Below are 16,153 nucleotides of genomic sequence, written 5' to 3' on the forward strand. Positions count from 1 at the left end.
ATAGCAAGCAATAAAGGATGTGTCAGTATCAAATTAAATCATAGCAGGTGACACAAGTGAAACATCTGTAATAATCTGAATGGGCCAAGTCTTGAAGAAACTGTATCACTTTTTAAAGCTTTATTTTATTTTATTTGAAAGACAGAGTATCAAAAAGAGAGGGAAAGACAGAGAAAGAAAAATCTTCTATATGCTGGTTCACTCCTCAAATGGCTATAACAGTTGTGGCTTGGCCAGGCTAGAGCCAGGAGCCTGGGACTTCATTCAGGTCTTCCACATGGCAGGGGCCCCAGTACTTGGGCCATCTTCTGCTGCTTTCCCAGGCACATTATCAGGGATCTGGGCTCAATATGGCACCACAGGCAGTATTTTAACCAACTGTGCCTCAAGACCAGCACCTTGAGTCACTTCTTATAGAAAAACACCATGAACTCAAAAGGACCAACAGTCAGCACCAATATTCATGTTGCAAGTTGCACCTTGGACTCTGCACAACATTATTGCCAGAAAAAAAGTAATATTGGTAATTTAATTGCATTTATTGGTTTTATACTATATAATTACTGTAAGGATAAGAAACATCTATTTTCATATTAGTATATATTAGTCCAAATAATAATTTAGTTCAATCATAGAATGAATTTTTCCCTTTAAATTAAATTCAACATTATTTAAACTATTCTGTTAAAAAAATGTGCATAAATTTGAGAAGCACTGACTCATTTACTGACAAATCTCATTAGGTCAATTTTCTACAATCAGGTTGTAGCATTCACTAAGTGCTCATTAACGTTAGAAGGAAATACCTTTTTCTTTCATCGATTTTAGTTCACTAACTTTATTACCATGATGCAGTAAACGGCTTCATTGTTGAAATCACCCAGATTTCTTTTCCCTGACCTCTATTTATTAGTTATGCTCACCTATATATAATTTATGCCTCCCCTGACCTCAGAGAAAGGAGTAGGAAAACGCTTGAGAGGGTGCAATGTTTTGGGTTTCCTATTGCTGCCATAACAATTTACTATAAATTTAGCAGCTTAAAAAAAAAACTTACTATCTTATGCTTCTGTAAGAAACCCAAAAGGAGCTAAATGGGGCTAAAATCCACATGCCAGCAGTACTGCATTTTTCTGGAGGCTGCAGAGGAGAATCCATTTCCCTGCCTTTTCCAGTGTCTAGAACCTCCCGCATTCCTTGGTTCACTGCCACACATCACGCTGATCTTTACTGGTCATCAATCTTCTTTTCTAAGTCTGATCCTCTCACCTTCCTCTTACAATTATGAGAACCCTGTGGTTCATAATCCAGAACCATCTCCCCACGCCAAGACCTTAATCTAAGGCAAAATTGTTTTTGCCTTGTCAAGTTACGTGCACAGAACAGGGATTAGGATATGGACATCTTTTGGATGGCATTATTTGGTCTACCACAAGGAGTGCCACTTGGTCCATCCTGTCCCCAAAGCAGAAAGTCTCATAGAAGGATCTGCTTTGGAAAAGTAGGAACACATTCCCTGGGAACTGAAAGAAAAGGGCAGTAAATGTAAGACAGCATTTTACAGTGTGTGGGAATGAGGTTCTTTTTCTGAGGAAGATTGAGGAGCACACAGGGGCTTTGAAAGGGGTGGACACGCTGCTCTGCGAGGTGAGAAAACCCCACTAAGAAGATAAAGCAGACTGCTTTCCTAAGGGCCCGAGATGTGGTAGTCTCCTGGGAAGGACTCTCTGAGGACATGCCAGTCACCATGCACATGAAGATTACTCCCAGCTCCAAAACGCTCACTTCACTGCTATTGCACATTTGCAAACAGCGCAACTGTAGCGTCAGAATTAACGTGGCTCTACCACCTTTTCGGTATGCCCTTGTTTTCTGCTTTGCAGGATTCCTCCAGCATGAAACCTGACACTAATTAGGCTAGCCCCAAGTAGGAAAATAAAGATGATGAACCACAACCCACTCTGGAGATAAACCAAGGAAAACGGATCTCTGCCCAAAAGAACAACAGTGAAAAATCGTATTTGCCAAGGGGCTATCTACTAAGAGTTTAAATTTTTAGAAGAACAAAACGTGGAGAGTCTGATAAGATCTGCCAGCTACTGCTGTTTTCTCAGATATTTGCCAGGGCCACAGCCACTGAAGCTTGGGTGGATTTCTCTCTTGCTGTGTCATAAGATGTTCCTCTCCCCACCCCCACCTCCTCCCTCCTGCTGCCTCCACCAGTGCCTGTGTGTGTGTGTGTGCGCGCGCACGAGTGTGTATTTGGTTTCTCTCTCCCCTGTAAGAACACAGTCCGCCCGCCTTCTCCTGCTGTTGCTGCCGCTCTGACTTGCTCTTTGCTGCTGCTTTCCTCTCTTTCTCTTCCTGCTTAAGCTCCCTGCCTTCTGGTAAGTATGACAAACACTCCCCCAAGCCCTGTGAGATGTAGGGAGTGGTTTGTGGTGCTCGAAACTTGCAACTTTGAGACTGCCAGTGAACTGTTGAAGAACTTTCCATTGTTGCATTTATAATTAAAATGTGTGGCTCAGGAAGGGATGTGTGAGTGCTGGGACTGCCAGCACAAGTGAAATATGCTCTCAGAGGAGGGGAGGAAAGGGCAACACAGTTCACATAGATGAAAGTGAAAATTAAATTCTTTGACATAAAAATAATTTATATAAAAGGGTCCTTTAAAACTAACAATGTTTTTTCCTCTTGTTGATTTGTCTTGAGTCTACTTTTAGAAATTGAGTTGTCCTGTGGTTAATGACTCAGTTATTCTGCCTTAAAGTAAATGTGGAAAAGGAGTTTAAAGAATATTTGTGGAATTAAAGACATCAATGATAATGACATCTGAAGAATGAAGAATAAATCAAATACAAACAAAACATGTGCATGTAGACTAACCACAGTAAAACTCCATACACAGTCGGTTTTAAATTCTTGATTGAAATTCGCTTTCATTTTGATTTGATTTGATTTGATTCTAATATGGGTTCCCAACATTTTAAAACTCACATATGGTCTTAAGTCACTAAATACATACTGTTTTAATTTGATTTAAAAATTATTCTCTTGAATGCCCAAGGATGACGTGCTAAATGCCATGACTCATTTTAGAATAGCTTAAAATAACTTCTGACTGGACAGCAGGTGCCATGTGTCTTTGAGTTTAGAGGAAGCATAAGTTATATATAGATGAGTGTGCCTAACAAGTGGAGATCAAGATCAAGAGATTCCAATGAGGAAAACAAAGAAGCTGTCTACTACATACATTATCTGATCATCAAATTGGTGAATTAAAATTGGTGAAAGAAAAAAAGAACTTCCTTCTAACTTAATGAGTACTTGGTGAGAGCAACAAGTAGGTGGCAATGTCTAAGCTCTGGCTTTTCCTTTCTCGCTGGTGTCCAAACATCTGACACCCACTGCCCTGAGAATGAGGGAAGGGGGCTGTGCCGTTGATACAAGAGTATGTTTTTGTTCTCACTTTCACATGACCATAGCAGCAAAACCTATGAATGATGAGGATCGTGCCATATTTTATGGTCATAAGTAGCATCATCAGCATTAAATATTATTTACAGATAAAATGTTCCATCACTTAATGAACTAACACAAACTGATTGCAAATCTAGAAATGGTAGTAGCCAGACACCCTACAGTAATCTTCCACACAACTTTGTTCCTCACTCCTCATTTCTTAAGAACTTGTGTTATACTTACATTATTTTCCTAGTTCATTCCTTCCCTGCTTTTTTACTTGATATATAATAAAAATGATTGGCCGACGCCATGGCTCACTAGGGTAATCCTACGCCTAGCGGCGCCGGCACACCAGGTTCTAGTCCCGGTCGGGGAGCCGGATTCTGTCCCGGTTGCCCCTCTTCCAGGCCAGCTCTCTGCTGTGGCCAGGGAGTGCAGTGGAGGATGGCCCAAGTGCTTGGGCCCTGCACCCCATGGGAGACCAGGAGAAGTACCTGGCTCCTGCCATCGGATCAGCGCGGTGCGCCGGCCGCAGCGCCAGTCGCAGCGGCCACTGGAGGGTGAACCAAAGGCAAAGGAAGACCTTTCTCTCTGTCTCTCTCTCTCTCTCACTGTCCACGCTGCCTGTAAAAAAAAAAAAAAAAAAAAAAAAAAAAAATTATTAAGTTTCCCTAGAGTTACTTGCCTTGGAATAGAAAGTGATAATCTGCTTTCTTCTAAAAGAAAGCCGATTTTTATAGAGGAATAAAAAGTTATTGTAGAAATTTAAGAAATTGCTATTATTATAAGCATTACCATGTTTCCATATTGGTTGGTTTATTTACACCTTCCCTTATTCCACGTCTTATTACAAAAATGATGCTAGAATGAATTTCAGGAAAAATATTTTTGCTGATTGACAATTAATAACATGTTGCTCATCTGGGAAAAAGAAAATACTAGAAAGGCAAGAATATCTCCTGAATCACTAGAATAATTCATTTACATCCAACCATCTGTACTAATCAACTCTTTACTTACAGGTCAATATAAAGTTAGGGGCATTATTGTTATGAATCATTTAAAGTTAATTGGCTATTGTATTAAGTAATTTAACTTTGAATGAAAACTAATACCACTTAAAATTAAACATATGAAATGTATATACCTGTGTACTTCCAATGATTGTGAATCTACACATATTCATAAAAGAAAATGGTAACATTGGATCTTCTAAGCAAATGACAAATATGTCACGAAAAACAATACTTTGGTAATGTTAATAATAAGGTATACTGAAAACTAAAACCATAAATATGCTAGTAGTATGACTCCATCTGGAAAAATGGCTTCCCACTGTTTCTACCTAACTAATTGTAACAGCAATGATTTGTAAAAGTACATTCACTCTATGTTAGAAACCATAATTAGTTGATGCTCAATTTGCTCACATAACTTAGTGAACTACACAAAACCTAACTATGCTTACCACTTGATACTACACACAGTATGGAGATTAATCACGCTGAACAGCTCTCAGCAGAACAGTCCACACCTCCAGAGGACAGTTCTTCATCACCTAGGCAGAATGGCCTTGAGAAGCAAGATGGTCAGAATTCCCCAACCCTACTCCAAGCACCACAGCAAGAGGCAAGTGTGCACCCTGAAAAGGGGACTCACGACATCTCTGAAGAGTTAAACCGTCAACTGGAAGACATCATCAACACATACGGGTCTGCTGCCAGTACAGTGGGCAAAGAGGGAGCTCCCAAGGCCAAGGAGCAGCCTGCAAATGCAGAAGCAGCCGACCATGAGGATGGAGACTGTGAGGAGAACGCTGGAGAGGCTGACAGAGAACCTGCTGCTTCTGGAGACCCAGCCACAGTTAAAGAGCCAATCAGCAATAAAGAGCAAAAATTGGAAAAGAAAATCCTAAAAGGATTAGGCAAGTAGTTATGTTCTAACATGACTTTTCTTTGAATTATTCCTAAGAGGGGCACTTTCTCCAAACTCCACTAAAACCCACATCTAATATTTGCATCTCCTTCAGATCTTCCCACAGGCTCTCTTGTTCCCAGCCCCTTTCCCACAATAGAGTTTAAGTGAACTTTTTAACATATTACCCATCTTCCCTCTGTCCCAATGGTTTCCCATTGCCTTAGGGTAAAGACTAACATTCTTTTTTTTGGGGGGGGGGCCTCAATTTTTTCTTTTTTTAACTTATTTTTTAAGGAATATAAATTTCATAAGTACAACTTTAGGAACATAGTTATTCTTCCCACCATACCTTCCCTCCCACCCACACTCCCACACCTCCTCTTCCTCCTCCTTCACTTGCCAGTCCCATTCTCCATTAAGATCCATTTTCAATTAACTTTGAACACGAAGACCAACTCTATACTAACTGAAGATTTCAACAATTTGCACACACACACACATACACAAAAAAACTGTTTGAAAACAGTTAACTCTCATAATACAATTCATTGAGGACAGAGGTCCTACGTGGGGAGTTAGTGCGCAGTGACTCCTGTTGTTAATTTAAGAATTAACACTCTTATGTACAACATCAGTGACCACCCAAGGGAAGACTAACATTCTTAATATGTTCTTTAAGGAACTAATGGTCTAATCCTAATCAGTTCCAGATTTATCTCAAATCACTCTACCCCTTCCTAAACACTGTCCCTATTACCACAACCTCTACTACTACCACCTAATAGCTAGTCATCATTATCTTCTCTTTCACTTCTTTGAATATGCCATGCTCCACCCCTCACAAAGCCTGTGTACATCCTAGTGTTTTTAACCTAGAAATCCCTGCTCGTTTCATAATGCCACTCCCAATTCAGCTCTTTGAGTACTTGACTTCTATTCATCATTTAGCTTACAATTCAACTGACATCACAGCCCCAATGTTTTATTGTATCTTACATATTTTCTTTATAGAATTTATCAATGTTTGAAATTATACATATTATGTATACATAGCATATAGTTATTTGGTTAATATACATCTTCTCCACTAGATCTTTTATTTCATGAAAACAAATTGTGTATGTATTCAATGTACTAGATAGATGCCTATTGCCTAGGATAGTTAATGGCATATTCAAGATGCTTAGTGAATATTTATTTTAAGGATGAATGAATAAATCAATGGAAAAGTTATTTGAGGCAATGTAAAGAAGTTTAAATTTAGACAAAATATAAAAGGGAATAATTTGCATATACAAGATTGTCAGTTAGATCAGTTGTTTGTTCTATAACTATATTAAATATTTTTGATCAAGCATATCTCATCAGAAATGTATCAATTATAGAATGTTAATAATCAACTGCTGCAGCCACCTGGGGAGTGAAGTAGTCGATGGATGATTTCTGTCTCTCCATCTCCCTCTCTGTAGTTGTGACCTTCAAATAAATACATAACTCTCTAAAAAAAAAAAAGGAATGTCAATAGTCACATAAAATACATATTTGTTCCATCATTAATTTATTGGTTCAACGAATATGTATTAATGGTAGGTGAACAAGATAAATAAGAAAAGGTCATTTGGCCATGGAGCTTTAGGTATGGAGAGAAAAGTAGATTCCTAAACTAACTGTTAGATAGGATGAGCACAAAAACAGAAACAAGAAAATTTCTCAGGGCATGTGGAGGATTGGTAACACCAGCAATAACTACAAAAGAAGAAAAATAATGTTTCTATTGCTGTGAGTAAAAGCATATTACACATAGAGAAGTCCTTCTGCTTCTCTTTCCTGTTGAATTTCACTGAAACACTCACTACAAAGACCACCTCCAATTTGATACTTTTCCTGGCATGCCCAAGTGGAGTAGCAGCACCTTCCTTGGTTCTCTATTAAATCTTCCACAGCAATCATTTGTTTAAATTGCCTCCATGCTAGAAAGAGACTCTATAAGAGGCAGTGACCATATCTTACTCATTTCTGGGAGGCAGTGAAGTAAAGTAAACGATGATGGAGATTAACTGGGTTCAGACTCCAGCAACAAATTACCTATAAACCCCAAAGCATGTCTGTACCATAGTAGGCTCTCACTGTGATGCCTAAAAGTCATTGCTGCAACACTTTCAGGGACTCAAACGACATACTTTTTTTTTTTTTTTTTAAGATTTACTTATTTGAAAGGTGGAGTTAAAAAAAAAAAACAAAAAAAAGGAAGAAAGAGAGAGAGTGCGCGAGTGAGCTGGTTCCCTCCCCAAATGGCCACAATGGCCAGAGCAGGGCTGACCCAAAGCCAGGAGCTTCTTCCAGGTCTCCCAGATCTGTGTAGAGTCCCATGTACTTGGGCCATCTTCTGTTTTCCCAGGCCATTGCAGGGAGCTGGATCAGAAATGGAGGAACCAGGACTTGAACCGGTGCCCATATGGGATGCCAGCACTGCAGGCGGCGGCTTTTACCTGCTGTGCCACAGCACTGGCCCCTTCAATGACATACTCTAGTAACATCTGATCAATATAAGAAAGGATTAAAATAACCCAGATAATACTTTAAAATATTTTCAAGTTCCACAGTACAAAGGTGAAATCACTCTAGTATTTCTGAAACACTGGGAAACATGATGAAGTTGCTCTGTGTTACAGAGCTGTTCTTTTCCTTCTCTAATGGAAACACCTCAGATGTACCCCCTTTGCATTAGACATTGTTAAGGTTTTCATTAAGACGCTACACAAAATCTCACCCCAGAGGTGAACAGTTTCAAGTGTTCTTAACCAAAAGTTATTTTGCTTTATTACCCTAAAATTTCTACATAGCCATTTGTATTGAGGGGGAAAAATAAAGCAAGCAGAAGTTAACCAATTTGTTTCCACTTGGTCTTCCATAAATTATTTCATAACTCACATTAATATTCCCATTACTAAGGCCGGCGCCGCGGCTCACTAGGCTAATCCTCCGCCTAGCGGCACCGGCACACCGGGTTCTAGTCCCGGTTGGGGCGCCGGATTCTGTCCCGGTTGCCCCTCTTCCAGGCCAGCTCTCTGCTGTGGCCAGGGAGTGCAGTGGAGGATGGCCCAGGTGCTTGGGCCCTGCACCCCATGGGAGACCAGGAAAAGCACCTGGCTCCTGGCTCCTGCCATCGGATCAGCGCAGTGCGCCGGCCGCGGCGGCCATTGGAGGGTGAACCAATGGCAAAGGAAGACCTTTCTCTCTGTCTCTCTCTCTCACTGTCCACTCTGCCTGTCAAAAAAAAAAAAAATATTCCCATTACTAAATAATCCAAATGATTATTTTAGAGTAAGAAAAAAATTCTACTTCTCTAATTCTGCAACTATCTAAGAGTTACCAAACTCCAACTGAATGTATTTGAACAGAATTAATGGTTATGAATCAGAGTGCCTGGTGGGCCCACTCTAATTATGTGTGTGTGGGCTGATGACCTTTCTGTGCCATCCCACTCAACATCATTAGCATATTCTTCTGAACAGGGCACTATTTCAGATACATTATGAGTTAAAACAATATTTTTAGGCTAACATAAACATGTAACCAACTTTATTTCAGTTATCCACAAGGGGCATTATAAGATTTCTTGGCTACGTATCAGTTAAATGGCACTGCACTATTGTGAAGATCAGAGGTTTTCAAAGTTAACTGTGTATTAGAATACAATTCAGAATTTGTCAAAAAAATTCTATTCCCGAGCCCCTGCAGAGATTCAGAATTGGCAGGTCTGGAGTGGGGCCAAGGTACCCCAGGTAATTTTGACGCAGGCAGACTGTAGAAGGAATGGAGCTGAAGCTTCAGAAAGTGTTTCCTCCACCCTCATGGAGAAAAGATAAATTCTGTCTGTGGTCTGCTTTTAGAACCTATATGGGCCCTTAATAGAATTTTAATAAGTCATTCAGCCTATTCCTGAAGATATATCCACAGACTTTACTGAATCAAAGATGAATATTTGATTATTATATTTATCAGATACTATTTGTTGTATTGCTATTTTTGAGATGATGAATTGTTCTGAATCTCTAATGAAAAAGTTTCCTGAGTTTATACCTTTGGGACACTGAAATTTCAGACAAAATTAAACAGTTTCTCTACTGATAGTATTCAATTTTAATATAAATACACCAAAAATCTCAAATATCATGAGCAGAGTTTCTATCATTTCCTAAACTTATTGGACCAGAACATCTTGAATATCTGGGAAATGTCTCTGCAACCCAAGCACACAGGACTTGTTTTTCCTTTAAAGGATGTACGTTCTCCCACAGTCAACGCTCTATCTACCAGACCAGCCAGGGAAGAATTTTCAACTGCAGTTGGCTGAAAAAATCACTTTCCCATTAGCATCTCAACCAAAAAAAAAAAAAAGCAAGTAACAACAACAACAAAAAACCAAATTCTACTTATGCAGTGCCTTGACATGTCTTGGTAACATCTGAAGTAACCCCCGTGTTTCTCCACCCCAATTCTACAGCCTCACAAGTGCCTTATTAACCATTTCTTTGACAAAATTATGTGGGCTGTACAAACACCACATAATAATAAACACAACAAAATAAGTTAAATTATAAAATATAATATACCTTCTGATATTTATGTTGTAACTGATGGAACAGGAAATTATAGGTTTGAAGCGTAAACATACAAGAAAAGCCAAGCTGATCCACAGGTCCATTCTGAGCTCACCATCTATCTAAACAACCCTCTAATTTTATAGACAGGGAAACTAAAGCATAGGGAGTTTAAGAGTCTGCTAAAAAAGGCATGAAGTGTTTGTAAGATTAGTCATAAGGAAAGCTTGGAGCAGACCTGAAGTCACTCATATGAAAGACCAAAGGTTTACAGACCCTATTAGCATATTAGCTGAGGTGCATTTACAACAGCCCAGCTAACGGATTTTGTCTTTCTAGTTACAGGTGACATTTAGCTCCACCTTCAGGGAGGCCCTTGAGTAGGACTTTGGTATTCAAATGTCTTCACACACCCACCTATACTTGGTCTTCCTCTGAACTGCCACCTATTTCCGTTTGATTTCTAGTTATTCTAATAGGATAATAATCTGTTACTTTGATAAAAGGTGCTAACTTTTCTGAAGGAGTTGGTAGGACATCAGAGAACTTCAACAGAAATAGGAATCACAAGAGGCTTAAAGATTCATGGGTAGATTTGCCCAGAAGCTAGAACTTAGGCCAGATTCAGAATAGAATGGAAGGATTAGAGAGGCAAATGGAAGAGGAAATAAAAATGTCTTGGGCAAAAATGATCAGTACTCACTTCTGCTCAGGCTAGGTAATGTGCACATGAATACTGCACTGCCCTTTCTCCTATTTTTTTCCAATCGCTAATAGTTTAAAACCATCATTGGTTGATCAAGTAAGAAGTCCAGGTCCACTCCAAAACTGAATAAGAGGCCAAAGTTCTAATTACAAATATAACAAGGTCACTAAAACACAAGAGGTAAAATGCCAGCCAAATGGAAAACAATACGACTAGAAAACACAGGCAGGGTAGCATTTTCAAAACTGTAGTGACATTAGAACCAAGTGAAAAGAACAAAAGCTGTGACTTAAGAGATGATACTGAGGGGGAAGATATGCTTCATAAACTACAAAGTGGACCAAAAACACACTCCAGACGACAAATTTACCATCCAAATGATGTTGCTTTTGTGTCTCTGTTGCTATCTAAATCAAGCTAAAAATGATTAAAGCTATTTCAGTTATAACATCACCAGATATTAAAGTCTGAACTCAGAATCAATTTAGTCAATTCACTTATTTCATAGACAAGGAAACTGAGGTCAAAGAACTAAAAAGTCTGCAAAACAACATTATTTAACTAGTCAAGGTACATCAGTTCTAGAACCTAGGCCTCCTATCCTTAGTCTAATGTGAATGTAACTACATAATTCTTTTATTCTCCACATACATGAATCTTACTTTCCTTAGACAATATCTATATACGCTCAAGGATCACTTTCCTCACAATCTCTATCTTTAAGTTACATTTCAAAAAAAAGAAATAAAATTAACACTGAAATATTAATCTAGGCCTAACGTCAGAAAAGGGACATTCACAGTCTTTACTGCTTTAGCACCTATTACAGCTCATGGAAATCTATAATGCGGTTGAGAGGCATAAAAGTGTACATTTAAGACCCAATTTTAGCCCTTAAGTCTTAAAAAATAATCTTGGGAGAGTGTAAAAAGCATAGTTTTAAACCTGTAAAATCTGCATAAATTGTTACCCTAAACTTAGAATAAACAATCATTACTATGCTGAAAGTTTAATAAAAATCCTAGTCCACATTTCTATAGCTAGTTTAGTTGTCTTAATTTAAGACTTTTAATTTCATTGATATAAAGATAATTCATTCATATTCCAATATAACTGTGCCAGTGAGCACAGTCATATGTTCTTGCTGCATAGGTGGTTTGATTTTCTAGTAGACTTCCTACCAAACTGAGCATTTTGCAGTGTGGTGACCATATGCCCACAACATGTCTTCCCCAGATTTTAATGGGGAAGAATTGAAGCTTGGAATGACACATTAGGGAAAATGAAAGTGATTTATTCCAACAAAATGTCCCTGGATTAAGTTTGCTTGTTCCTCTTGGGTCTGACATTGTCACCAAATAACCCCATTTCCATGGAGACTTAATCATAGCCTTTTTTAGAAGATGAGCCAGTCTCTTGTCTATACTCCTCTGTGATTATCCCACACAGTCCCCTAGGCGAAGAAAACCAGTGAAATTTAAAAACTCAAGATTCTGATGTCAATTATTTAGAAATTCTGCACATGCTTGACTCTAATTTCTTAGATTTTTTTGTTGAAGGAAGAAACAATTTTTTAAAATACATTGATGCATATGAGTGTTAATCTTCAATACTAAATCACAGAATAGTAGAGTAGAAAGAGATCTCAGAAAACGTGATGATGAAAAAACAAAACCCTTTACTCACAGTTGCAGAAAACAAAAGTGTGAATATTCTTAAGTGGGAAGAAAGCAAGAACCACTGGACTCAATTCAACTGCTTCTATCGCCCCTAAATAAAACAAGCCATGATTTTCTTTTAATGCTGAAAGTGTCCTGCATTACATGTCACAGGTGAGAGTAAGTCTGACTTTCCTCTAGGTGATCATAAACTTGTTTCTAGGTAAGCATTCACTTGATTCACATAATACCAGTTTGTGCCATCTGGCTTTATTTTATTCTATTAGTATGGACATTCACTGAGCACCTGCCACGGGCAAAGCACACTTGCTGAGTCCTGGGCCAAAACCAAACAACAGTATGACTGGTCTCTTGCCTTTAATAGGTGGCACTCTTACTCAGGACAATTGTCTTTACGTGGTCACCTTCCTTGGACAGAAGACAAGAGTTAAAGGATGGCCTGACCAACATAAATCCAACCCTGCTGCTAACGGAATAACCTGAAGCACAAGCCTGGCAGCGCTGGGGCAGCAGTGATTATCAACTGCACAGGGCAGCCCTTCAAGCCACAGGAGATAATGAGTGAACCTGGAGGGTCCCCACCCATACCCATCTTCTCCCATGTCTTAGACCATGTCTCTGCTCTGAACTGACTCACTGCACAAAAACAGACAAAACTAACTGGGGAATGAGGTCTTTTTTTTTTTTTTTTTTTCAAAAAAGTTTCCTTCTATTTCTCTAGATTTCCCTGGCATCAATTAGTGATTTAAAACAAACAGACTAACCTTGGAGTCAAGTCTTGGCTCGGCCAACACTAATTATGTAATTTGAGGTTTTTCCGGGACCTTGGCTAATTAATCTATAAAATCATTCTGTTAGTCTTGATACTCTTTGACAGTTCCTTGATTCCATGTAGTTGCCAAATTTGGCAAATAAAGATAGAGGATGTCTAGTAAAACTCAAATTTCAGGTTAAAAATGAATAATATTTCAGTACAAGTATCTCTCCATGCCCTCTTTCATCCAGCAGCCCTGATTTCATGAAATATCTGCCTCTCCAGTATAAAAGCAAATATTCTGGCCAAGGGGAAATGTCTGTTCTTGGGGAGGGGGGAGTTGTCAAAGTTGGAAGTACTCTGCAGCAGATTTGTATCAGGAAACATGGATGCTGTTGCATGGCTCTTGACCTTCCAAATGTAGTTAGACAGAGTGGTTGTCACAGATAGTTGAGGGTAGGGAAAATGATCTACCTTAATTGAACTGTTTGGAAAGGTATTTAGTGATAAATGTAAGCCTCAGATGTTCTCCTAGGGCTCAACATAAGGGTTGCTGGAGGACTAGACTTCCGGCAACTCAGAAAGGCCAATTGGTCCTTTTGATCTGAAGAAAACAAATGGAAGAAAAATGGGGGGTGGGGGTGGGGGCGGGACTTGAGGCTTCCCATTGAACAGTTATGAACAGATGGGATTTAAGATGTAGCAGAAGAGTGGGCATTTCACTCAGTCATTAAAACGTAAGTTAGGATAACTGCATGTCACATCGGAGTGCCTTGGTTTGATTCCTGGCTCTGGTACCTGACTCCAAGTTCCTTTTAATGCACACTCTGGGAATCAGCAGTACTGACTCAAGCAGTTGAGATCTTGTCACCCACATGGAAGACCTGGATTGAAGTCCAGGCTCCTGGCTTTAGCCTGGCTCAGCCCTAGCCACCATGGACATTCAGAGGCTGAAATAGTGGATCTCAGCTCTCTTTTGCTCATTCCTTCTGTCTGCCAAATAAATATGATTCCAAAAAATCATATCTGAGGCTCAAATCGGTTAGTCTCTTGGCTAAGGCTGGTAGTAGCTAAGAAGTGGTCTAATCTCAGATTCTAGCCCATATCAACTGATTGCAAGTTCAACACTTACTCTTTTTGTAATGTCTTTCTTTTTCTTTTTTTAAGGCAAAGAAGCCAACCTGCTAATGCAACATCTGAACAAGTTGCAAACACCTGAAGAAAAGCTTGAGTTTTTATTTAAGAAGTATGCTGAATTGGTAAGCTCTTTGATTAGCTCTTTTTGTCAGAAAGAACCAGGTTCTGGTCAGAGCTGAAGAAAGGAGGCTGGTAGTTTTTCATGTGCATCATTATGGACCATAGTTGGTTAGTTCAAACAAGCCAAAGCTAGAATTCATGAAAGGAGACATTTTTAAGAAAAATAAAAGCTGGGCTGGTGCCTGTGGTGTAGTAGGATAGGCCTCTGCCTGCAGCACCGGCATCCCATATGGGTGCCAACTCATGTCCTGGCTGCTACTCTTCTAATCCAGCTCCGTGCTAGTGGCCTGGAAAGGTTGTGAAAGACGGCTTGAGTACTTGAGCCCCTGCACCCATGTGGGAGACCCCAAAGAAGCTCCTGGCTCCTCAGGTTTGAATCGGCCCAGCTCCAGCCGTTATAGCCACTGAGAAGTGAACCAGCAGATCAAACACCTCTCTTTCTGTCTCTCCCTCTCTCTGTTTGTAACTCTGCCTCTCAAATAAATAAATCTTAAGGGGAAAAAAAAAAAACAGCAAAAGAAATAAACAGGGTAGAATTGTAGTCTACACCACTTTCAACTATCTGTATAGTTTTGGGAATGGTAGAAAAAGCTATAGATAATGGAAAATTATGGATATTTTTCTTTTCAGCTTTGCAATAAAACAGAAATATGTTGGAAAAAACAAATCTTGAAACTTCCCTTCAGTTCTTGTGTTGTGAAGGGTACACAGAGCAGGCAGCAGGGGAGTGAATTAATGCCACTCCTCAGCTGATGGCCCATTCTCCTCTGGTCTGGCCTATTTCTGTTTTTATTGTCTTTGATCTACAATCTTCTCTCTTCCCAAATGGACTGTGTTGTGCCAGGTTCTAGGTTCTCTGTAGCCCTTTCCTAAGTTAGGTCCATGGGGATCAAGAAAGCTACTCCCAGTCATCAAAGTATTTGAAGGGGATTTTCCCTCCACCAGCACTCTAGAATTGGCCAGTTGCAGAAAGGAGAGGCTATAGTGAGGCCCGTGTCTCACTAACTTTCAATTTACCTTCAAAAACACAGCAAATGATAAGATGAAGTGAAAACAGCAACCTCTAAGGTCTGTGCACTACCTCTACAGATTACGGGACCCACAGCAGAGATGTGGCATCCTCTCTAGTAAAGCTAGACAGTGTGCTTCTCTTTTTATTTCTGCTTCTTTGTGTTTTTTTTTTTTTAATTAAGATTTTATTTATTTATCTGAGAGGCAGAGTAGAGTAACAGAGAGAGGGAGAGACAGAAAGGTCTTCCATCCACTGGTTCACTCCCCAAATTACCGCCAATGATGGTAGCTGGGCCAATCTGAAGCCAGGAGCTTCTTCCAAGTCTCCCACGTGGGTGCAGGGGCCCAAGCACTTGGGCCATCCTGTGCTGCTTTCTCAGGCAGCATTAGAGGAGCTGGATTGGAAGTGGAGCAGCCGGGACATGAACTGGCACCCACTTGGGATGCTGGTGCCACAAGCAGAGGCTTAGCCCACTGTGCCACAGCATTGATCCTTCTGCTTCTTTCTTTTCTTTTTTTAAAAGATTTATTTGTTTGAAGGCAGAGTTACAGAGAGGCAGAGAGAGAGAGAGAGAGAGAGAGAGGGAGGGAGGGAGGGAGGTCGGTCTTCCATCCACTGGTTTACTTCCCAACTGGCCGCAGTGACCAGAGCTGGGCCGATTTGAAGCCAGGAGCCACAAGCTTCTTCCAGGTCTCCCACATGGGTGCAGGCACCCAAGGACTTGGGCCATCATTCACTGCTTTCCCAGGCCACAGCAGA

General features: G+C 39.9%; 1 protein-coding gene across 5 annotated transcripts in view; it reads left to right on the forward strand.

Moving 5' to 3' along the window:
• The first annotated feature begins 2,167 nt into the window (after positions 1 to 2,167).
• The window catches only part of TXLNB (taxilin beta), a 55,887-nt gene continuing 41,901 nt past the window's right edge, over positions 2,168 to 16,153 (forward strand). For 3 of the 5 annotated variants that reach the window (XM_070073497.1, XM_070073496.1, XM_017345398.3), the window contains exons 1-3: positions 2,192 to 2,387; positions 4,953 to 5,389; positions 14,293 to 14,384. In XM_070073497.1, the coding sequence (XP_069929598.1) occupies positions 4,954 to 5,389; positions 14,293 to 14,384 (528 nt within the window). In that variant the 5' untranslated portion in view covers positions 2,192 to 2,387; position 4,953. Of the gene's footprint in view, positions 2,388 to 4,952; positions 5,394 to 14,292; positions 14,385 to 16,153 lie in introns of all 5 variants that reach the window. The other 2 variants (XM_070073495.1, XM_070073494.1) reach the window with 2 other exon arrangements.

This window comes from Oryctolagus cuniculus, chromosome 5, assembly GCF_964237555.1.
Source record: "Oryctolagus cuniculus chromosome 5, mOryCun1.1, whole genome shotgun sequence".
Classification (NCBI taxonomy): Eukaryota; Metazoa; Chordata; class Mammalia; order Lagomorpha; family Leporidae; genus Oryctolagus; species Oryctolagus cuniculus.